At 37.0% G+C, this 25672-nt stretch overlaps 1 protein-coding gene across 3 annotated transcripts in view; it reads right to left on the bottom strand.

The window, feature by feature from the left end:
• The window catches only part of RASA1 (RAS p21 protein activator 1), a 59957-nt gene that overhangs the window by 9649 nt on the left and 24636 nt on the right, over window positions 1-25672 (bottom strand). Inside the window, exons 8-20 of one of the 3 annotated variants that reach the window (XM_065655703.1) lie at window positions 25299-25449; window positions 19498-19576; window positions 16752-16872; window positions 14847-15003; window positions 12432-12519; window positions 10094-10171; window positions 8680-8837; window positions 8307-8383; window positions 4015-4187; window positions 3649-3808; window positions 3351-3493; window positions 2489-2604; window positions 1198-1284 (exon numbers count right to left, since the gene is read on the bottom strand). In XM_065655703.1, coding sequence (XP_065511775.1) covers window positions 1198-1284; window positions 2489-2604; window positions 3351-3493; window positions 3649-3808; window positions 4015-4187; window positions 8307-8383; window positions 8680-8837; window positions 10094-10171; window positions 12432-12519; window positions 14847-15003; window positions 16752-16872; window positions 19498-19576; window positions 25299-25449 — 1588 coding nt within the window. The remainder of the gene's footprint in view (window positions 1-1197; window positions 1285-2488; window positions 2605-3350; window positions 3494-3648; window positions 3809-4014; window positions 4188-8306; window positions 8384-8679; window positions 8838-10093; window positions 10172-12431; window positions 12520-14846; window positions 15004-16751; window positions 16873-19497; window positions 19577-25298; window positions 25450-25672) is intronic. The other 2 variants (XM_065655705.1, XM_065655704.1) reach the window with 2 other exon arrangements.

The raw sequence follows: 25672 nt of genomic DNA, 5'->3' as shown, positions 1-25672 counted from the left end.
GGACAAGCGGAAAAGGCCTCAAGTTGCAGCAGAGGAGGTTTAGATTGGATATTGAGAAAAAATTCTTCCCAGAAAGGGCTGTCGGGCATTGGAACAGGCTGTCCAGGGAAGTGGTGGAGTCACCATCCCTGGAGGGGTTTCAAACGTGTTTAGACGAGGCTCTTAGGGACATGGTTTAATGCCAGACTTAGGTTAGATTAGGGTCAGACTTGACTTTAAAGGTCTTTTCCAACCAAAATGATTCAATGATTCTATGACAGTAAGCTACAGTGGAAAAATAATAAGGTATCTGCTACTTTCCTTCACAAAGTAATTGCTCCCACCTAGAAAGCTGGGAACAAAGTGCTCTGTTCTGACTGCAGAACTAGGAACTCATTCAACAGAAACCCAGAACAGCCTTCAGTAGCATGAGGAAAATCTAACTTTCTGCTAAAGTAAAACATCCACCTCACGTTCATCTCGATTTTGGCTAATTGCTATGCAATGAAGTGACATATGGATGAACTAAAGAAATCTGAAGAATTTATTTTTTTCAGAGTGCTTGGACACTACCAGCCAATTGGTCTTCACTACAGCAATACGAAAGTCTGACTGCCTATTGAAGAAGGAAGGACACTTTACCTTGCCTGCTGATAAATACGCAGTGACCATAATGTCCATATTACTTCAAAAATTACATGCATAGTAGTGAGGTTAACACAACTCCCATGTGTCCAAGACATACACTGTTATATATGTTTCTTACTTCTCCAAGAACCAGGATTTACGGGCTGGGAAGACAACAGTTCTTGGCCATATGCAAAGCTCCAGAGGTCACTTCTCTCTACAGGTATCACAAAGGTCAACTGTTGCTTTCAGAGAAGTTTTTCTTTCCCAGCATGAAAAACTATTTTGGATTAGTTGGTAAAACTTGACAAAACACAATAAATTATGAGTTAAAACTATTAAGTAAAGCTCTACCAACCTCTATACTATATTATCTTATTCCGGCAAGGTTTTAAGAACATGATTAACAATTTAGCAAACTCGTAGTCCTTAATTGGGATATTATGCCTCAAGCATCATAAACATCTTCAATGTTTCTGTAACTGAGGTAAGTACTACGCAGTTTTGTCACTGAAAGAAACATGGATAGGCACTCTGAAGTATGTCTTTAACAAGACTTGAAAAGATTATTTTCAGAATAAAGTGACTTACCTAACGACTCTGGTTCTCATGGTGGTATTAGCTGGCCACTTATTTTGAACAGATTTCTGTAGGCACCCATAAATATACCTCAACGTACTGCAAAAGTAATAGCTAATTACTCATTCCATTAAACTTAAAGGATCAAAAAGGGACCTAGACCAACCTCCCACTTGATGCAGAACTAGTATAAATTCTATTGATAATTTAGACATAAGCTTTAAATTAACATTAACTAAGAGTTAAATTATAAATTAATAAATTTATAAAGGTTCAATTTCTAAATTTACAATTTTATATTAAAACAGATTTATAAATAGGAAGAGCAACCTTCATTAATACACAATTCTATATGCAATTCAGTAATCATTAAGATGTTCTTTAAATTGTTTATAACTGTTTCATGTTTAAGTAGTATTTCCATTAAAAAAACCCACAATTTTTAAAGTTTGATTTTTTTCTCTCTTTCCAACTGAACAACAACTATTTTTTCCATATATGAAGGTAAGGTGTTTAAAAGTTAGGCAACTACAGCAATAGTCCTCTCCCATAAAAAATGGGAAAATTGTGGTGTACCTCAGAAAACGCTGAGAACTGCATCATATACTTAAAAGGAGGGCAACTCTTAATGCTAACCTTGCCAGTACCAACACAAAAGAAATACTTATGTGCTACTCTGCCATCTCAAAATTGAGGGTTTTGTTTAACATCTAATGACACAGTGAAAGAAAACTGTTAGTACTACTCACTTTTTATTAGAAGGTTCAAATCTAAACTATGAACACAAGTTATTTTAGCAATTAAAAAAAGGAAGAATAAAACACCTCTGCATTTCCCTGAAAGACAGAAGCAATCTTAGCACAGTATCATCCTACTACTACCTGCTTGTATTTTTAATATGCTGTTAATAATTCCATCTCTTTATCAAGGGAGGAGGACTGGAAACAATTTATAATCGACTTAAACATACATAATTATCTGTGAACTACTACTGTCTTCTACATTTTTGTGGAAATATGAGCTCGATTATTTTTCTTATTCTTCTTTCCCTGACCTCCTGGGTCTAGTAGTTTCTCCTTCAAAGAAAAGCCAGAGGCTTTTGCAAAAAAACACTATTAAATCCTGAAAGTGTGGTGTTTTTTTTTTTTTCCCCATCTATATTCCTCTGTGTGCACAGAGCAACCCTAAAGACAGTCTTATGACTGACTACCAGAAGACAAACGAGTAAGAACATCATTTTAAGGTGCAGTATAATTCACACAAACAAGAAATTTCAAATCTGAACAGAAAAGTGCAAACTTACGGAGGCAGTATCTCTGCAGCCATGAATATTTTCTCCACCAATTCTGAAAGTATACTAAGTAGATGTGCCAAATTAGTGTTTACATCTTCGTTTTTTTCTAACTTTGAGGGATTTAACTAAAACAAAAAGAGAAAAAAAAATTATGTTTCTTCTCCTAACTAGAACTACATATATATTTTCATAATATTACACACTGAATACTACTTCAAAATAAATTAAATATTCTGGTACTGTACAAGTCTTTTACAGAACTCACAAATCTGTTTCAATGGCTACTCAGGAAATATGAAGAAGCAATGGTTTTAAGTTCTAATACACTAGGCTTTTAACAACTCACATTTTCACCATTATCCATCCATATCACATTTTTGTCTCTTTCCATCCAAATTCCTGAGGACTCCCATCCTTTCCACAATTAAGTTACACACAAAAGTTAGAAGGGTCATTTTAAAAACAGTTTCAGGACCAACAATAATCATTTAATATTCAGGAAGTTTTAAATTAAAACTAAAGTTCAGACATTGACTGCTACAGTATCTTGTGTTTAGTAGAAGTTACTTAGGTTAGGACATTCAGTAACTGCTACAGAAGAGCCTACAATTGCTAAAGAATAAATAGATAATTTACAAAAAAAAATTTAAAAAAAACTTTAAAAGTTCTACTATGTATATTGTTCAAAGCCAAAATCTAGGGGAAAAAATCTCTTAATAAATTCAGTTCCTGTATTTCTCATGTAAACAAATTTTACTTCCGAGAGATTAATAAATGTCTCTGAAGCTAATATTTAATGCAAGCATAAAACAACTGGTAGATAATTGTGTCAACAAAGCAAAATGTCTAGAAACATAGTTCAAGGTACCACCTCACAGGACTGCTTGCTCTCCATTATCTTTAATATAGAATCTTTCAGTGCATGGTGAACAAAACTTGTTGCTGTGGCTTTCATGTACTGCTCCATCAGTGTACTTGCTAAAGTGGTGGCACGAAACAAGGTAGTCGCTTCATCTGTAAAAAAAACCCAGACAGTCGAGAAAGAGAGACAATAAAATGCAAAGGAAAAATGTGCTGTTGTTTACACTTTGATATTTGTTGTAACCAGAGGAGGAGGAAAAAAGGAAGGCCTGGAGTTCCAGGAAACATCAGTGTAATTCAGTGCATACCTTCCATGCTAATCTCCCTGTCATTTAGTGTTCGTAACAACAAGGACTCAAGCTTTTCATGAAGAAAAATCTTCAATAAAATGCCAGCCAACAGTGTTCTATCCTGTCCGCAAACATGGGATAAGGCATAGACTACGTGAAGTTCTTTCTGGAGTATAAGCTGAAAGAAAAACAGAATTTTAAAACATTCAGAAGCTTCTCCTAACATAAAACAGCTTTGGAGAAACTAATATTATACATCTGTAGTGATATGCAGATGTCACAATAATTATTATTTAATGATGTCAACCAGCATTATTGAGATCTGTCTTAACCAAGAAAATGAGTTTTGATGGATAAACGAAGCGAAGTTAAACAACTTGATACCTCTTTAAACTCACTGTACTCCTCTTCTGGCATGATCTTCTCCATAGAATATCGTGCTCGAACACGCAAAGATCCTGGCTCAATACCCTTTAATGGTACGTGGGAACTGAGTTGAAACCACTCATCTGTTGCATGTCCTTTTTGTAATCGGCTTAATTGGCAACGCATAAACACTTCAGAAAAAAACATGGTTCAAATAAGTTAACTCCAGCAAAACAGTCTTACTACTGAATTTAAAAAAAGTTCAGTGTCAGCATGTCATCTTGTTTCAGCACAAGAGTAATCAAGATTTTTGCCATCAATATATTGACAGATTCTCACTTCAATGGTTTAACAGACTCCGGTAAACTGAAGAAGAAATATAACGCGTTTACTAAAGGATGTATACACACACATTCAAAAACGCTGCACAAATATCGACAGAGTTTTCTTTGTAACACTCAAGCAGTGAATAAAAATGTGCTACCCTGCAAATCCAGGTAGCAGTCAGAAATTAAATACAGATACAGTACTCAGAATTCACTGTCCTCTTTCCAGCCTTGGGCTCATACCACCACCAGGTCTGTTCCTTGACTGTGTAAATTCTTACTATTTATCATTATCATGTTGTTAGGGCTTTCCTGAACACAGCCATATGTATTTTTTTGTACTAACTCCCAGGTTAAGGCTGTGACAGTTTATGCAAATTACATTAAAAGTGTTCCCGAGCAACTTGCTGCCCAGGTCATGATGGAAGTCAACTCAAGAACGGCCAATTCATTAATTCACCTCTCAGTGGGGTTGGTACCCTGAAATTGCCAAGCAGTCGCATTTTAGTGTCTCAGTCTGGATCTTTCAAACAAACACTCTCTCCTTCCATGACATTAAAAACAAACAAAACAAAACCAAAGCAAAACCAAACAAACAAAACCACAAACCCAAGACTTTTCCTAATTTTTTTTTCATATTTCTGCAAAGCCCACACACCACAGTGCCTTGCAGAAATTGTCAACAGTTCCAGCAGACTTCCTGCAGCCCCAGGGTTGCAATACATAGCAGGATATAAAGAAAAACTTCGCATTTATAATGCTCGCTTCAGGACGTTCCTGTTGCCTATTTCGTATTCTTTGGCACCGATAAACTGATACAAGCTAATGCATTCAAATCAGCCAAGAAGTGTGAAAAACAATTCATCATCACCTGCTACTTGTCACCAGTGTGGATGGGACTATGTCTTTAGGCCAGATAATTGACTTTCCTAGAATATTTCTCCCCAGCATCAAAGCTTCTGTACCCACAACTAGGTAATGAGTTTTGCCCTGTGGTTGTAGTAGCACTTCATACTATAACCTTGCTTTGATTTTAAAAAAAGGCCAGAACAGAAATATCTGTACAAGGACTAGAGAGTAGTTGCTGTCATAATTTATATTCAATAACTTTAAAGGAACAAGACTTTTTCCCATTTAGCTACTTGCACTGAGTTGGTAGGCTACCTTCAGCAAGAGACTGCTATTAGTTGAAAAATTCAGGCTATTTACACTTTGCAATTCCACCCATTTTGAAAGAGAAACAAATACACAGAAAGTCATCAAAACAAACGAGAGCTGATCTCTCCAGACACAGGTAAGAATCCTCTTCACAACGATCCTGATCCAAAAGAATCGGAATATTTTCTATGAGTAGCACTGGTACAGAAAAATAGAAGACTGAGGTTTCTTAATGGTTTATTTGCTAATGAGACTTCAGGCACAATATTTAGTAATAAGACTGTATTTTGATTGTTAATAATTAGAATCTGGGAATCAAAACAAAAAGTGGCTCAAACTTCGGTCTGTTCCAGTCCTCAGACTGGAAATTAACCTGAATCTACTATGAAGCCTTTGTCTAACACAGCCTGAACAAAATAGAGCCATCGAAAAAAACCTAAAAAAATTCTGATTTCTGCTTCAGAATCAAAGCCATTTGAAACCTGGAGAAAGAGGAAATTGCTCAATATATGCACACACTAAATCCTGCCTTTCGCAGCCACAAGCCACTGCCCCCTTAGCACAGCCCATCCTCCTGTAACCTCAGCTGTCAGTTTCAAAAATAAGCTTTGGCAAATACAGAAAGACATTGGCTAATACTTTGCTCTATTGACTTGCCCGCATGAGGTGACCACCTCCAGTATAAACATGTTCCTTTTTCAATATGAACTAATTTGAAATCAACCAGCTATCATGGTGCAAAGCCAAACCAGAACTTCCACTCCAGTTCAACACTGTGCATTGTCCTGAGTGATTTACTAATTCAGTTTGCAGCAGCAGGTGAAGTCTACTAATACATTCTAGGGCTTTATTTTTTTCAAGACATATTATATATTTTTATTTGAATAAATCCTTATGCAGCTTTGAGTTAGAGAAACAAAGAAAAATTTAAATAGAATTGATACTAACTGATGGGTTTCATTTCTCACTATTTGAAATACTTTTGAAAAACAAAAATATGACAATAATTATGGAATACTCAAAATAGGCAAACTTCAAAGACTTCAAAACTCACAAAATATTTTAAAATACTGAAATTAGCCTTCATGGTAGCGTCATTTTGGTATTTAACTTGTATGTTACGATGAAAGAAACAAAGCAGTGAGACCAATAACAGAGTTTTGGGCCTTTGACCTGCATTACCTGGTGAGAAAAGCAAGCTGAAAATGCTGATTTAACCACTAAACTGGGAAATCAGTAGTGCCGGACTCCCTGAGAGTCATGGCTGAAATGGAGAACATTCAGGAAAGGAACCAATTCCCTTGTTATTGAAGAGTTCAATGGTTATTCAGGCAATGCAGCACACAGGTATGTTAGATAATGTCTAGTTTCGCTCATTTTTTCCCCTGCACTTCACATATTTGATAGGGTTGGGGATGTCTGCAGAGATGTGTGTTAATTCAAGTTAACTTAGTCTAATCCTTATCCCAAAATGTAATGACTGCTGGGTGATGCTGTATGAGTGTACCTAACTGCAAGCAAAACATTTGTCCAATCCCGCTCCTGACCTAGGAAAAGTTCTATCACCTCCCATCAGACAGTGCAGCCAAAGCCAACACAACCTCCTTCATCTGGACAGAGAGGAGGAAACTACAGAAAAACTTTTAAAGAAGTTACTGAAGTATCCCATTCAAGAATTAAGAGCTTTGGTGTAAATAGATAATGGGTTTTCCAGCTCAAATGAATAGAAGAACAGTGCAAGAACATGGTCACCAAATCAAGAAATTAGCACTGAGGCATATATAACAGGCCAGTAGCAAAAACTGAAAACTGCAATAGATTATAAATACTCTGACAGGCTTTGGAACAGACAGCTCTGAACACAATAGAAAAAAAAGACAGAGAAATCTCGGAACAAATCTGGAGATGGGTGGGAGGGCATCCCGCCCTGCAGGCAGAGGCAGGGGGCTGAAGGTGCTGCAGAACAAGTAAAGTGAGAAACAAGATTCCTTGAATAAGAGAAAAAAAAAACCCTAAAAACCACATTGTGTGGGAAGTAAAAAAAAAAAAAAAAAAAGAAAATTATCTGTAAGAGCTCAGAATCCACGTTCTTCAAACCAAGACCTTTCTTTCCTTGAAAGCTGACAGATCTTACCAGTGTGCTGTTGCTGGAACAGAAACAAAACCATAGTTAAAGAAATAGCTGCCTAGGAAACACAAGGAAAACAAATTATTGGGGACTTCTGTAGAAGGCAGAAGAAAATATGGAAACTTTCCCATTCAAAGTGACATTGAGACAATTTCAGGTTTAAGCTCAAGAGTGGTACAAGCAAAGACGACACATGAGGTAAAATGGAAAGAAAACAGGGCAAATTTTGTTCAGAGACTGCCAAGACTTTTTTTTTTTTAATAATGAACAAACTACACCTTTCCTCTCTTCTTGTTTCACACCAGAAGCAACAAAAAGCTGAAAAGGAATTCCATTGAATTAGGCTTAAAAAAAAAAATCTGTGGAACTCATTTCATGGAGCAGACTAATACTGACAGCTTCTCTTTCCTCTTGCTTTTTGGTAAGCAGAACTGTTGTATATAACAAAACAGATACTCTAGAGTAGAGCTAGGAAAGCCACCAGCTACACAGGACTGCATTACTGTGAATTTTACTACTGTAAAACATGCAGGGTAACGGAAAGCCAGTCCCAGCTATCCAAAACATACAAACACAGCAGTATGGTGAGCATGAAGATACACTTAATTCTCTTGTGAATGATGTTTGACAAAAGTAATGAAAACCAAAGTATCCATTGCTGAAATACATATATGCATCTTTTACAGAAAAATACTTACATATATCTGGATCTTTACTTTTCTTTGTTTTGTTACTAAGACTTATTTCAAATCTATTAATATCAGATGAAAGATCACTAGGAGAAAAGACAGAAAGCCTCAATTAATACTATACTTGGCTGGCATTTAAGATTATTCTAAACTCATTTCAATCCTGAGTGCTCATTACCAATCAAAGGCACTCATAGCAATAAAGATACTTAGGCGCCTGCATAAAATTCTGCCCATGCAGAATTTGGCTGAAAGGTTGCTGCTTTATAACCACACATACAGTATTTTTAAAGAGCATATGTAAAACAGTACAGTGTTAAGAATCTTAAATGCAACACAATTAACAAGTGAAATTCAGTAATTCAAGAAGATTAAGACTTACTCAAAGACAAATTCTTCAGACCACACAGGGTTCTGCCCTTCCCTGATATGTGTTTTTGCTACCTGGACACTGTTCAGGTAGATGTTACAATATGGGTTAGTAAAATGCTTTACTGGGAGCGTATGAGCTTCTTCTACATGCAAAATAAGACTGCTGACCTAAGGAAAAAAAAAAGCAAACATACACAAAATTTACTTTTTATTCCTAAAACAGAAATGCAGAACACATGAATGGATTGTTTTTTACCCACTGTGTGAAAGCTTAACATTAGTATATGAATCTTGAATACAAATTTCCTAATAAAAAGAGCAAAGAACAGAAGTAATGGAACAATATTTTAAGAAGCACCAGTGACAAAATAAGAGTAACCCAAATAACTACTCAAAACAAAGTTCCAGCCCCATGTTTTTAAGGCATATTGCTTTCTTCTTTTAAAAAAATGTTTGAGGCATTAAAATTTGCAAATACTGACTTTTCTATGAAAAAATTTACTGAAATCAAAGACTGGCACCTTGAGTGAGAGCCATGAACAATTCTAAACACAATGGCTTATTTGGTGCTTTCCTAACAGATTATGTAAAATTCCCTTGTGCAACTCATTACATTCTATTTCTTTAGGTAGATGGGTATTTTTTTCACTTTTTGAAGTAAAGAATTATTTCAGATTGTTGCACTCTTTGCTTTTGCAGCTTGAAGCCTCCAATTTCACCTGATACTTTATCTGTTAATTCACTTAACTTGGTTTATTTTTTTACAATTATCTGAACATCTTAACTACAGAACAGCTGTGTGTCCTGAAAAACATCCTATTTTATTCCTTTTGCTACTGTGTGTTAAAACAACTATATTCAATATTCCTAACATTCAAAAGCATTTGACATATTTTCCTGTTATTCTCCAACCATTACAGACTAAGCCATTTCTGACTATCTGTTGTATACCTCTGAGGAAATTCTCACACATTCAGCATTTTTAAGAGGCCAAGAGAAATTAAGCCATAAGCACGGTTCAGCATGTATTTGTTACTGCAAATGCATAATATTAAATGAGTATTTTGTTTACATGTCACATTAAGTCTGTCAAATTTCTAAAGTTTCCTGTACGTGGTAAATTTTAGAAGACAATACAAACTTCTTTACACTTTTACTCAAATGTAGTCAGAAAATAATACCTAGCAATAAACATGCAGATTGCCTAAGCCACTTTACTTTCTAGGTATGTAGATATTTTAACAAAGTGTAAGTCATTCTCATTGGTTTCACAAGGGTAGTGCGTAACTCCAAAAGGGAAAGTAAGTACATGCAGGATTTACTACTGTTGAAAGGAAAATTCTGATATTTATCAGTATTGTTTTGCAACTAGGAGACAAAACACTCCTCCCCATGCACCACCAAGCCCATAATATCAGCTTCACCTGACGTAGACGTTTATTTGATGTTCCTGGACTGGTTTTTCTTAAACTACAAAACATCTGCAGAGCTTTCATCCAGTCCTAAGAGGGAAGGACACAGGATAATGTAATAAAATAAAGTCAGATACAGCTTCTTGCAGTGAACAGACATATCTAAAAAGCGTACATGATGTTTTCCCTTTAGCTTGGCAAAACCTAAGTTTTCCGTAATTCCAGAGTATGCAAGTTTGAATATTAAAGCAAAATTCTTACCTTTACTGAGCAAAACATAATAAAGGATTTGCAAATCTGAACCATTTTCTCTTTTAGAAATATCAGGCATTACTAATGGATATACAGTGTGACCTTTTCCAATTTTCCAGTCTAGTAACACTACATGAAATTACAAATGCTATATAAAATGAAGCGAAACTTGTTTGCTTCTGAGAAAATTATAGTTAACTAGCCAAACTGTTCTGATCATTCTCTCCAGTACTTCTGTATGGCAGTTGTAACAAAAACTAAAACAACATTAACAGAGAAACATAGAGCATATATTCAACGTTCCCTGCTTTGTCTGCTCACAAATGCGTATAGCAGAGTGGATGGATTCCATTTTGAACAAGGAAATAAACAGGTTGTCTAACACCAAACTGACTGTAGAACCTTTGTGTGTATTTTTTTTAACAAATAAGCTGCTAAGAGGCACTGCGAGCTCGCCGGGTCACCTTGGAAAAAGTCAGTGCAGCGTGAGAGAGTTGCTAACGGAGGAGCTCTGCAAGTGGCCTTTGGAAGGTGGAAGATTTGTTATAGCCACATTCTCTTACAAAGCACAAAATTTAGGTTTTGACCAAGAGCCTTAAGCCTGTATCTCAAAGACCTGCTACGTATTCTCAAAGTACAGTTTTAAAATGTCATTGAAAAAGCCACAGCACTGTCTCAACCCTACCCTTCACAGTATTTAAAGTTACAGGAACATGTCCTGCAGCTGTTCTCAGCTGGACCACTTTGCAAGTCAGGTTTCAGCTTTCAAAACCTTCCACGAAAGGAAAAGCTTTCAGCTGTGCATCGCAAAGCTTCAGTAGCTCGTTTCTGTATTCTCAGAAGGAGCAAGTGAAGAAACAATTGTCTCCTAAATATCCCAACATAAATATTTCCTGGATGCACAGTATGCCTCTGTACTCACTCATGGCAGGAAAACCTTTCCCGTCAAATGTCAAATCTTACAGCAGCGAGAACGAACACGTGCCGCAGTGAGAACAACGACAGCAGCACGTGAGGCTGCGGCTTACATTTGCTTTTGTTTTGTACACAACAACAAAAACAACATGCACTCCATAGGATGGCACAGCTTTCATATTTATTTATCACACAATAAGAGAGCCTCAATATGCAAATAAAACTATTCTTCTAATGTTACAAAGTAAAGAACGCTGAACTTTCTCAAAAGAGAAATATCTATAAACTTTTCTGGGCCAAAGCCGTACTATTAAAAAAACCAACTGTATTCTGTATAAATGCAGTGAACAGCCTGTTAAGCAGATCAAAACCAAAAGCAGATTACACAAAATGTTCAGGGAACAAGACAGGGTGTTCTGTCTTCTACACATTCTTAATTCCTTTAATTTCTAGAACACAAAAGACATTGCAGATGTGACAAATGTACAGTGATGAATGTGGAAATCAAGGTATATATTCTCAATTACTGTCCAGCACACTGATTCTCAAAGACAGTACAAGTTGTGTGACAAATGGTACATCATTCTGATGTCATCTCAGCAACTTTTACAAATGTGCATTAATTTAACAAGAAAATTTGCACTTTCCTTTACATAGAGGATAAGAAGAATACTTAATTTATATAGCCTTCATGCTCTGGTGAATAGCAGTCTATTATGAGTACTCTAAACAGCTTTAATTCCACTCAAAATCAAATGCAAAGCTTAACTTCTGATGGAACAAGTATCTTTCGGGGCTGTGGACTTTCAGAGCTGCAACCTTAATAAATAAGGACATTTTCTCATCTCATCTCCTGCTGGTGATTCAACTTGAGAGAGTTAGGCTCCTATCCTACCATTCCTAATCAGCAAACATAACCACTAGAGAGCTAGCAACTAAAGGATGCCAACTAATGGAACTTGTCCAAATTAAAACTCCCAAGGGAAGGTAACAGAGGTGCTGGATTTTCAACACAAACCGTTCCCCTTACAGATCCACTTCTACTCTATTTTAACAACTGCTAATGTAGACACAGCCACTATTTGTGATACACATGCAAGCTGCTTCAAGGAGGACAATATCATTAAACACCACAAGACAAAAAGTTACTTCTTAAATTATATTTACCAACAAAAACTCTCACCTGTGCTTGTTCTGGAGTTTCGCCCGCGAAGTAGAAGATGTAATGCTCTTCACTAAAGTGCTGAACTACTATCTGAAAACAGTTTGGCCTTAAAAATAAACAAAATAAATATAAGTTTTATTAATCTCTGTAAAAATAACAGACACTTTCACTTGTTGATCTGTGCCAAAACGAAGTTTACACTGAACTAATACATTTCTGCTGTCTGTAAGGATCATTGACTCAGTTCTTCCTTCTGCACATGTAGCATCATCACGCACAGAAAGAGGAAGAACTCCAACTAGAACATTCCCCAGTGCTTCAAAACTCCATTTGTTTTGAATGTATTATTTCATGTTAAGAAAACAACAGTATTGTTAATTTGTTTTGGAATATTGAGAAACTTTTAGAATGGCCTATACTGCACAGGCGTGTATGCTGACTTACAATCAAGGCAAAAAAAGGCATCTGGTAATGGACAAGTCAACAAGGACTTCTCCTAGAGATTTGAAAAGCAGGAGAGGTTCAGCATTAGTTCCCAACCAATTAATCTTACATTAAGGATTTGTTCTTCCAGGAGTTCAGGAAACAATATTAACATAAGGAATTCTCTATCTGAATGTGTCCCATGGTTCTTTTGAGTAATGAAATGTGTATCAGATCACAAATCAATCATTGAATATATGTGACACAAACCTCTACAACCCGAAATGCAATTATAGTGTCTTTGCCATTTTGTGTACCTCACTTGCCAAAAAGTCAATTAAAAAAAAATAGTTTTGTTAAATTACAAGCTACTTAAAGCACACACTTCACTCATGATCTCCCACACTGTGCTCAAGAAAATTTAGTTCTCCCAAACCCAGTGTTTACATGAAGTATCGCACTTCTCTTGCAAAGGAGTTTCAGTCTCCAGTTCCCCCCCAGATTTCAGCGCCTGCAGAAGCACTGACACAGCAAAAGGGATGTAGCCAGGTCTGGGGTTAATTAAATCATTACCACAAAAGAATCATGCAAAGCTACAGCCTTCAACATACTTCTGAGACAAGGGCAAATGCAGTTTTTACTCAAAATGCAGGAGCAGCTTCATCTCAGCTGCAGCTCCTCACTAAGAGTTTCTTAAGCTGGTGCGACCATCCATCTCCTGCCACATTTAGTGCCACTTACTGTCCAACTTTAACTTACAGCACAGTGTTTCTTAAAAGCTGTTTAAGAGACAGTCATGGTTAACCAAAATATTGCTTGTTTACAATATACAGCAAAGCTTCCTGTATAATTGCCAACTTACACACGGAATCTTTCAGTAGGGTTTTTTTATTACTGTTCTGGTACCCTTTACCTAAATTTATGCTCCTCATTCCATTAGTTTAATGAGGTTTTTTTCAAAATTATTTTAAAAAAACCCAAACAACGAAAAAACAGCAACACAACAGATCAAACAAAAGCACCAGTCCTGCATCTTAAGAAATGACACTAATTTTAAGTGTCTCGAAGTTCTCTCACACAACTAAGTTGACTATACATATTTTTTAATATATTAAGATCCACAGGATAACCACAATTTTTATCTAACTCTTGTAGGAGTAAGTGAACCTATTTCTTCCACATGATGTTATAATTCAGGACAGTAGAGGCTTTTTTTTTTAACTATCGATGAACAAATATGTAAACTCTTTCTTGTTCGTTACTAACAATATTGAAAAGACTTTTGATTCTCAGCTTCTTTGCTGATATCACATCCTTCAAAGTTGATGAATTTTGAATATCAAAGTATTACAGTAAATAAGATTTGATGTGAAAATTGTCTCTGAAAACAGTAATTGTGTGAAAACAATTTCTGAGGCTGTTGACTTTTATGAACTAGTATACTGCTAAATTGGTCTAATTTAACAATAGTACTTGTTATTAAATAGAAAAACACTTCAAGACTCCATCTAACCAAGTTTGATTTCAAATACCTATCAAAAAAATGCAGATATTTTGGAATTGACAGAATTCTTTATCCTGTCAATTCTTCGTTCAAAAGGATTAAACTCCTCAGATTATAATCTTGAGTGTCTGTAAAATGAAACGTGGAACAATTAATGCACTCAATATTCCAAAGTGACAACGCAAAAAAGCTCAAACCATCATCACATCTTATTTCACAATAAAACTTTAACACTAAACTCTAAAATTTCTAACTAGATGTTGTTTATGTACAGTTGCTAGCAATCGAGTTGCCATGGCTAAACGAGTTACTATTCACCAGGTACATCTGCCTACATATTCTCTTGCACTCCACACCAACTACGGGTTCTCTGTACGAACCAAGAGCCACAACACAAGCCAGGGCTACTCGCTTGCTAGTGACATGTTGCCCATGTCTTGCACGTGTCCCAAACCAGCAGTGGAGTCTCCCGCTGCACATGTGAGAATTAAAATCCAGCGTCCTACCTGCCAAACAAACTGTCGTGTACTCCGTAGACAGAACACACGCTAAGGTCTATTAGTCCTTTAGGTTTTGTGGCTCGTTTTTCACTTTCAAAATAAATAAGCTGGGCATCATTTCCCTCTAATATAAAGTACAAGTTCTTCCACCTCTTTCCTTTACCTGTTGAAAAGTCAAGCAAAAAGTTACAATACTCTTTAAAAGAAACTATAAATTTTGTAAAGGCAGGAAACAAAACAGGGGAGTAACATTTTTGTCAAATTGCAAACAGAAGAACAATGTATAGGTAATCACACTAAAGTTATAATATCAGTACACATATTCAATTTTTTGCAACATGTGGCTAAAACCAGACCCTCTTCAGAGATGCAGGTAGAGTTGCAAAAGGTTCGCCAGACATTTTCACTAATTTCCAGAGAATTAAGCAAGTGCAGATAAGCTGCTTGGACAGTGAGTTCCTGGCAGTGTTAAGACTCTGTATCTACACGGTTTGCAAATAATGATGCTCTGTTTCCCCATTTATTACAATTTTAATTAAGAAATGGACTCTCACCATGAGAAAGTTACTCCCAAACTCTGACCGATGTTTAACAGATTGCATTACAGCATCTAAAAGCAATATGGCTGAAGAACAGATATGGGAATACGCTATATGCAAACTTAAATCAGAAGCATGCTACAAATGCTACTATATCTAAGAATTTGTCTGGTTCCACTTAGTTCAGAGAAAATGTTCTCTGAACTACAACACAGTAGGAACTTTCTGCAACTAATTAATGTATAAGGCATGACACCATTTAGGGAAAAAAAAACCTTACAGCCTTAATTTTATACTCTGATCATCACAAATCCACCATAGGCCTCGATAAAGGAGTAGCAGCACTGTTATGAACAGACAAATCTAACACCCAGTTATTACACTCTGTCACCTAGATGGAAGAGTGATTTTATTGAATTTGTTCCATATGCAGCTTTGTGCATCTCTCTACACCTACTCAGTACCCTGGTTTGCACATTTAAAGTATCTCATTATCTCTGTTAGCTAATGGTTTTCAATAAATTCTTATTTGATTCCTCACTCTATGACATCCCTCTACACATTCTCTCAGAATCATCCTTCTCAACAGAAGGGATGATTTCCTTGTTCTGCTCAGAGGGTCTACAGTTTGGAGTGGTTTGAGTTTTTAAATGTCTCTCTCATATTTAGCTATATTTAAAATCATACCTTCTCACTTTCAGTTGGTGTCCAGATTACTGACTGTAACTCACCCTTCTAGTTAGGGGCTCTGCCATTTGCCTACATTTTACTATCGATAGGTTTTCTGTTTCCATTAGTGCTGATTTTTTAAATAGTGGAAATGTAACACTTGGTAAGGGACTAGCTTACTCAGAACTTCTAAGACTTGCTCAACAGCAATTCTTCAGTGTTGAGTTGAATCAATATGTATTTGTGTGTCAATGTATTCCTGTGTGTTATGGTGACTGTGTCAGTGTTAGAACCCTAGAAAAGTAGCAATGTATTTTGTAGAGCAGAATATACATTCTAAATTTAAAATTTGAAACACGCCTAACTTGGAATAACAAAACTAGATCAGCTGCACTCTCCAATGAATGTAGAGATTTATACTATTCTAGCTCTCAGGGGAAGTTCAGGATGGACATTGGGAAAGGGTTCTTCACTGGGACGGGGGTCAGTCACTAGCACAGGCTCCCCAAGGAAGTGGTCACAGCTCCAAGCCTGTTAAGAGTTCAAGGAGTGTCTGGATGATGCTCTTAGTCACATGGTTTAGATTTACATAGTCCTGTGAGGAGCAAGGAGTTCGACTCGATCCTTATGGAACTTGAGATATTCTGTGATTCCATAATCCATATCTGCATTTTTTAAGTACCAAAAAATAAACATAACTCACTTTTTTTCAGAAGATAACCCTTTTTCACGATATTTTTATAAAAAGCATCCTTTGTTTTCCGACGAATTGTATTGTAGATTTCTTTGCCATCCAGTGTATCATTAAGCACTTGTTCTTGGTGCTGGTAAACAGGTAAGAAAAACGTATATTAAGTTTACAAATCGCCATTAAAAATTGCATACTATGAAGCTCCAACCAGCATCATCTTACTGAATGCTACCAACTCACTACTACTGTTCTCTAATGCATTTTAATAAAGCAATATTATTTTTCATACGATACCCTTGGTAGAAATGTAATACAACTATTTGCATATTTCCATAATTATCAAAGAAAAAAGTTTTCAATAAAGACCACTTTCTACAAAGTACCATTGCGTATTTTTCATGCTAAATAAAAAGCAGGATCTTTCATGATGATTTCTATTAAATTTATGCAATTCTTTAAAGATTTATCTAGCTTCTACCTGTCTTCAATCAAAGCTTTTGGGACGGAGTAATCATGCATAATCTCAATTAAAACCGACTCACTCAAAGTTGCACAGTCCCTCATTAATCTCATTAGAACTCATGTGTCCTAATTGAGTAGAACTCAAGACAAAAAAAAAAGCCAAAACAGGAAACAGAAAAAGGATAAATTCACACATAAAACTGTAGGATCTGGAATGCAAGTAACAAATGAGAATGGCCAAAAGCCAAACCAAGTTTGACCTTGCTGAGTAAGCTGATCGGCAAAAGTTCTTTAGCCGTAAGAGAACTTGAAAAGCAAGACTGTCAAGCAGTGAGAACAACATCGAGATGAACAGTAACGTATGAACTGTCTTATATTAAATATTCCATTTTTCTTCCAGCTTATATATCTACAAGAATTATGATCTGGAACAAAAAAAGATGAAAACTACTTCGGTAATACCAACAGGAATTACACGACCTACAATGGAAGCAACATACAGATGTTTATGAGTTCAAGATAATTTCCACAACATAAGGAGCAGTGTGCAAAATAACAAATTTGGTGACAAATACTTTTAAGTGTATTTCATATTAGACACAGGAGGTCAATCAGACTGACGTTAAAAGTATGCAAGACTTTTTGAAAAACACAGAACGTGACAAAGCTGAACATTAATTGTACCAGTGACCACTAAATTTTTAAACAAAGAAAGTCACAAATATTTCTGAATATGTTAAAGGAATTTGAAGTAGTCTCACATGAAAAATTAGTCAATGCAGAGATTATTAATACAGGAACTGTAAGTACATACGCAAAAAGGTAAAATGAAGACAATTACTGCCACGATTCAAGAAGAATGATGGAGCATGAAGGAAGTTACCAGTGAAGCTTTCCGAGAAGCAATCTCAGTATTCATATTTGCTTTTTGTCCCAACCACATTTATTTGCTTGTGCTTGGTAATGGGAAGCACTGATGATCAAGACAATTAGCAGTATACAAAAGGTCATAAGAACAGTGTGTAAGTCTACTAGTACAACAGAAAAGTTACATCTGTTGATACTTACCACTAGAAAACAGAAAATGAGAAACCTGAACAGCTGTGTCACTCACGGGAGGACTGAGCTATGAGATAATGTGGTTGTGACAATGTGCTGGGTCTGGCAGGGATGGAGTTAATTTTCATCACAGCAGTCCTTGTGGTACCGTGTTTTAGTTTTGTGACTAAAACAGTGTTGGTAACACAACAGCATTTTGGCTGTTGCTGATCAGTGCTTGCACAGAGTCAAGGACTTCTCCATTTCCCACTCTGCCCCCTTTTCTCCTCAGCGAGGTGGCTGGGGTGGCAAGATGCTGGAAGGGGGCACAGCAGACACAGCTGACTAAAGGGATATTCCCTGCCATACAACATCATGATCTGCAATAAAGCTGCATGTTTTGGGGTGGTGCAGGGGTTGTCTTCCTGGGTGACCAGTGCTCAGAGACCACCTGGAAATGAGTCTGCTTGTGGGAGGTGGTGAGCGATTGCACCTGTGCTGGTACATGACATTTTAGAAAAGGAGAGCTGGCACCAAAATGGTTGTCAGCATGGCAACTATGAGAACCTTACAAAGGGACAGGATCAGCTTTAGTACACTTAGTGAGCTACAGGAAAAAAGAAGAAATGTTCTCATATTAAGAGATCTCACAAAGGGGAATGAATTGACCATAACTCTATTTAGGGAGGAAATTAAACTTCTAAGCACTGAAAGTCTGGGAACAGAGAGGCAACAAAATATACATGTATACTTTATAACTAACTATAAGCTTATGAAAAGCTAGATGATGTGGTGTGGTTATTACTGGTGGTCTCTTGGAATGAACTTCTGCTACGGGGCAAGAGTGCTCCAGAACAAACCCTGCAATCCCTGCCCTGCAACAATCCCTGAAGCTTTTCCATGCATACAGCCTTCCTCTGGCAAAAGAAAAACCCCAGACACAGGAAACAGAAGGGGCAGCCTGGTTCTCACTAACACGGGACTAAGGTTGAGCCAGGGACCAGAGCAAGTGGGACAGGGCAGAGGATGAACACATCAGGACAGAGAGAGCTTACCATGTTTTATATTGACCCCTTGGTAAGGTAACGCATTTGAGGATAAAACTAAAGAAACACATGCTAAAAACATTAAAATAGGAGATGATACTGTTTTACTATCATGGGTATCTCTGCTGTAATTCAGTTCCCATACTATAAACTGATTTGATGATGATTATGTCTGTGTCTTCACCAACAAATGCCCAGAGATGAAATCTTACCTGCATGGGAACAGGGTCTTTAAGGTAATATCCCTCTACAATCTGTTCCTTTCTATAGTGCTCAATGATGTCAGCAATACTGTTCCAATAAGAAAAAGAGGATTAAAATGTTAAACAGGTTAGATTTTGCTCTGCTTGAGAATGTGCATAAAACCACAGAAAACTTTCTCACAGTTTTAATAAAATCAAGTGTTAAACATCATAATCTCATTTGTAGCAATGAGAATTTACTAATATACTGAAGTCAAGAAAGTTCACAAAACTGTACTCAGCATGTATTAACTCTAAACTCTGCAAAATATTTTAATTAGTTACTTAAAATGCTAAATGAGGACACTGCTTCTACCACAGTCAAGTAGTGCATGTGCATTACCAGCTCTTCAACCAGGCTGAAAATTGCTATTTCATTGCAAATAATTTTCGAAGTCCCAGAGTAACTAGGGAAGGGGAATGGGAGATGCCACATGTGTAGAACCATTTCCTTCTAGGAGGACAGGAGTGGAAAACAAAAGATTTGTAGCAGAGCTTATACAGATTAAACTCAGAAATCACTGAGCTATCCTGCTAAATTAAATACTCTATCGATAACACTCCTTTACAGGAAAGCTTGCGTTTTAATCACCAGATTCAGATAACAATTGCATTTGGGAGGCTGAGAAGTAGTGATAGATACAATCGGAAATTCAAGACTTTCGAGTTACTCTAACTTATTTTTGCAGTTACTGAAATTTACACCATAATAAAGAACAGCAACATGAACATCAATAGAAATTAATCATTCATACGCAAAATATCAACCTAAAAAAACCCCACCAAAACTAAATAATTCAGCACAAAAAAAATAGTGTGTTTTCTCACTTCACACATACTCAAGCTGTGTGTGCACAGATAATAAACAAAGCATGTAGCAATGAAATCTTTGACCTGTTACAACTGGATACAGTTGCGTCCACCACAAGAACAATATCTGATACTCTAAGAATAATCTCGAAAACATTTAAATAAAGCAATAGCAAGATTCGCCTTTCTCTCGCTCATTCTAAAGCTATGAACTAGTGCACACTTGATAAAACAATCTTCCCAAAAATATTTTTTCTTTTTCTGGTCTGTAGATTGAAATGAATTTTTATTTCACTACTGCTGCAATCAAATGGTTTATTTCAATTTTTAGCAAGATGCAATCTGCATATGCCGTTTTCTGCATAAAAATTTAAACTTTGCCACACTACAGAAAATAATGATTCAGTCATTATATTTCGCATGTTCAATAGGTACCACAAACACCTTGTAGTAAGTAAAACAGCATTACATGATTTTACTCATTCATCATATCAAGAATACCTTGACTGTCAATGCCTTCTCTCCTTCCTGGGTTAAAAATGCCAGCAGGAGTTCCTCAATATTAGGAGCGGGTGCCTAATTTCTTCCAATTTCGTAAAACAGGCTGAAGAATAAACTCAGTTGTATTTGAAAACTCCCTTTTGTAGTTAATATAGCCTAGGACTTTCTGCCTCGATGGAGTGACTAAGGTCTTGGCTCTGCAGCCCTCTCCTCCCACAAGCGAACTCGATTCAGACGGTCACTTGTGCGTTCCCCTACCAAAAGCCTGAACAAACCCAATGCTGAGAACACAAAGATACCAGGTATCTCCAGACAAGTACACTACAGAACATGGAATCTGCAAGCGATCGGAGTTATCTAACGAGTAAGACGTCAAGCGTGAAATCAGACTGACCACAAAACTTATCTAGGGGACAGGAAAATGAAAACCAGCCTTTTTCAATGTCTGACAGAAACAAAACTCCTACTTGCACAAAACGCATCAAGGATGGTGTAAGTAAGCATGGATTTTGAAAAAGTTTTTAAACTTGGTCTGACATACAGAAATAAAGATGGATCTCAATACTACATTACAGTAACTTTGGTGATATTAAAATGCTCAGCATATGGCTTGTTAGGTTCCCCAGATCTCAACTACTTGGATGATTTTAGAAGTATCTCACCACCAGCAGCAGTATCACTTTTTTTAATACTTAAAAGAGTGAATTCAGAGTTATTCCAACAGCTGGCATTTCAAATAACAAAGAATCCAGAAAGCAGAACTAAGCAACACTACTGTTAAATTACGAAGAATTAATGTTAAACCCACATTCTCCAGCATATCACAATACAGATGAGTCCGCCAGTTGAAACAAAATTATCTTTGAATTGTCTACTAATTTTTCCAACTGTGCTGTCTCAAATTCAAGATAATTTGAAAGCTCATTCAGTCTCTCAACTACTGGGCCAATGTTTCTTATCATCTCCTGTGACACAGAATCACAAAGAAGACCCCCTGATTTTACAGGTTTTTTTGAATGCTACCTGTTATGTAGGTTGAATTTTAGAAAGAAGGCAGATAAAAACAGGAGAAATGGCCTGGTATGCCTTTCCTGCCACATGTTCTAAAATCAGGATTGAAACATTACATAAAAACACTTGTGAAACTTGCATATGAAGTTATTCACAGGGCAGCTGAGCACAGAAAGCAGTTCTGGAGAACACCTAGGCCAAGTCCTCAGCTAAAAGCCAGCTCAACAAAGCCAGGTTGCTCTGTGCCCTTCTTCAATCACATCCTGAGCATCTCCAAGGATGGAGACTCCATACCTTTCCAGGTAACTTGTTCCAGTGTTCGATCACCCTCACAGTACACCCACAACTGCACATCTTTGGACTGAGATCTCATTACACAGCTACAAAAATCAAGACTGCATGCAGCCTGCCTGTGGTGGAGTAAATTTTCTTCCCAGCAGCCCACGCAATGCTGCGTTTAGATGTGCAACTGAAACACTGTGTTGATAGCACACCAGTGTTTTGATTATCGCTGAGCCACACTTGCAGTGTCCAGGGTTTCCTTTTTCCCCTGCAAGCAGAGCAGGGGTGGGCACGGAGCTGGAACAGGACACAACAGGACAGCTGGCCTGACCCAGCCAAAGGGATATTCTCTCCCACATAACCCCACACTCAGCAATAAAAGCTGAAGAAAAGGGGGAGAGAGAGTGGGGTTAAAAGGCCTGACCCCAGCCAACAGATAAACACCCTGCAGTGCTTGCTCATCCCCTGCCCTCAGTACAGGGGAGAACACAGGAAAAAATAAATGTGGTGAAACTCTGTGGGTCAAGATAAAGAGAGCCTAATAAGTGAAGGAGGGGGGACCTGTGATGCAAAAGCAATCACTCGCCACCCCTCACGAGCAGACTGATCCCCAGACAGTCTGAGCAACATCAGCCTTGGAAGACAAAACATCCCCTCTGTTTCTTATTGCTGAGCATATCTCTTTTTGGTCAATCTGGGCCTCTGGAAAACAGAGAAAGCCTCAACACTGTGCAAGCACTGCTCAGCAAGAGCCACAACACTGGTGTGTTATCAACACTGTTTTGGCCACAAATCTGAATCGTGGCACCACACAGGCTGCTGTAAAGAAAATTAACACTACCCCAGCCAGGCTCAGCACAGCCACCAAGAACTGGCTGTGACAATTTTTCCATGAAAATGTTTTACAAGGAATAAACAAAAAGATCACAAAAGTTAAATGCTTTACTGAAGTCTGGGGGAAAATATTCCTTTTTTTATGTAGTCAAAATAATTTCCCCGATATGTATGTAATATAGGTGCTATACATTTGCCTTTGAAGTGGAAAGATAAAAGACTACAGGGTAGGCTGTTCTGCAGAACTGATACATGAGAATGAAATAATGAAAGCAGACCTCAGCATGACAGACTGCAAACACGGCCTGTCAGTCATACTTATCAACAGAAATTTTAAGCTATTTACATACGGAGTGTGGTGCGAGCACAAGCAAAAGGAAAAGGCTGGTGGAAAAATAAGTCTTCCTGTGCAGCACAGACTATGAGATTCCCGAGACGTACCCAGAACCTCTTTCCCTATGATCACACAGAATAACTTCTGGAATACAAGCAGCAGGTTATTGTGGTTCCAGTCCCACGTCTGGATTCATAAAATGTATCAGAGAAAAAAAAAAAAACAAGTTCTTTCATTTTGTGGTTCCTTACTATCCCTCAGCTTCTTACTTCTGTATGGAAAATTGTGGTCTACAATTTATTGAGACTACAGCTGTAATCAAATCAACACTCTGAAAACAAAGAGCAGATTGATTTCATTTTTTTTTTACCCCAAATACCATCACAAAACCTGTAAGATAGTATTTAATATACTCTCCTACCAAACATAATTCTGTAAAGACGTGGTCTAATAGTAGTATCAGATTTCAAAGGAGATACCTTGAGAGCATTTATGGAAACAGCTTAATATGTGACTGAATGTGAGCCTGGGAATGTAGCAGTAATCCACCAAAACGTGCAACAAAAAGTAAGCCTTTTAAAGCTGTGCAGATCCTCTCGCACTGAGGAAGATCTCTGCAAACTATTGAAAAAATTAAAATATTAAAATATAAAAAAAACCTAAAAGCATTTTGTCATCATTTAGTGCTGCTTAACTGTAAGATCTTGTTTTCCATTCAACACCATGGAAAGAACCTTCTTCAGATAAATGTAATTTATACACATGCCTCAAGTGAACCCAGCACTGTATTCTAAAGTGATCTCAAGCAGTAACTTACTTAATCTATTAACTTTCTGAAGGTATACTATTCAATGCCGCAAAACCATTTGAGACTATTCAGAGCTCCAGTAATTTGCTCGTTAGTTTGACATTTTACCTAGGGTGGGGGCTCCTGGTCTATCATCCTCCTAATAAGCCATTTAACTAGAAAATGGGCAAAAGATAATTTACCTTCATGAGAGGCTGAAACTGCAGCTAGCTTGGTTTTCAGTGAGGATGTCTGGAGGCCAGACTGATTAATGCAGAAGGTATTCAAGCAGCCTGGGTGGGGGATATGCATAGGTTCATAAGGTTCCAATTGTTTAGCCTCACACCAGCATCCACTGAACTTCTTAGTTAGGAGACCTCGACATTTCCTCAGACACACCAGCTGCTGGATCTCTACCCACTCAGAAGCCAAGCTGGAAGCGAGAGAAATTCTCTATTGGGATGAAGAATGCCCTGGTTCTAGGTGAGCAAGTCTGGAAAAGTGCTGATTTTGTGAGGGAGGCAACAGCCTCCGTTAAAAAGCGGGAGATGAGTTTTCACTACTGAGAAGTCTTGCATCTACAACTCTAAAACCAAGATTATCAAGGCTGGAGCTGTATTGATATCTTCTCCCACAAAAGGGAAAACATATCTCCTGTTATTTCTTATTCTTTTTGTACAAATAACTTTTTTTTGTACCAATGGCAAACCAAATGCATCCCAAGTTTGCTCTAAATGAAGTGATCTGTACTTCTGAACCAAGTATCACACATATATTACAACACAATTTAGTTTTTCAACAACAAAAGTATTTTTCGCTGTTCCTGTAAATACCCATTTCTATTATTTGAAAACCCTATTGAATTTCTCAGATAAAATTAACATTTTTGTTTTCCCTTTTCAAATAGACAAGAATACAAACAGTAGCTTCCATGACAGAGCATTCTCTTAGTTACAGATTCACAGACGATACATACAATCTACCATTTATAGTGTGAAGAAACTAGTTTGCAGAATGACAACTCTTTAAAATAAACAAGGTACGCTTAGGCTTCTGCAAGCTTTGAGAATTTGCTCAGTTACAAGTAACTACTAAGCAAGTTAGGTATGAAAACTACAGTCTTATAGCAGTAAATGATTATCAGGAGCAAGTTATATAAATCCTTTACACAAATATAAAATATGCACGATTCCTCTTAGCATTAAAACTCACCTATTGTAGTATCTGCCTCCCATCATAAACTGATTGTTTGATGTCGGACATATTTTAAAACGCTGAATATTTTCACTGGTCCGAAAATAAAGTGAATAATCACCAGGTGTATTATCTGAAGGCCTCACCAGAAAACTGCACACCTGACCAACTGAAAAGATATCATAATATTGTTATTTTTCTTAGTGTTATATATGAGTCCTTGTCAAATCTATTTCCACATAAATTAGCAAAAATTGCACATCTGAAATACAAAGTCTATAAGGTAAGTTCCAACAGTGACCTCAAACTAGACGAAATAGTAATAAACTGCCAAAACTAATGCAAAATGGTTCAGCCTAGCCACATTTTTGCCACCTCTTTACAAGAGCATG

This window comes from Caloenas nicobarica, chromosome Z, assembly GCF_036013445.1.
Source record: "Caloenas nicobarica isolate bCalNic1 chromosome Z, bCalNic1.hap1, whole genome shotgun sequence".
Taxonomy (NCBI): Eukaryota; Metazoa; Chordata; class Aves; order Columbiformes; family Columbidae; genus Caloenas; species Caloenas nicobarica.
The sequence above is the reverse complement of the archived record's forward strand: the minus strand, read 5'-3'. Positions and strand labels throughout refer to the sequence as shown.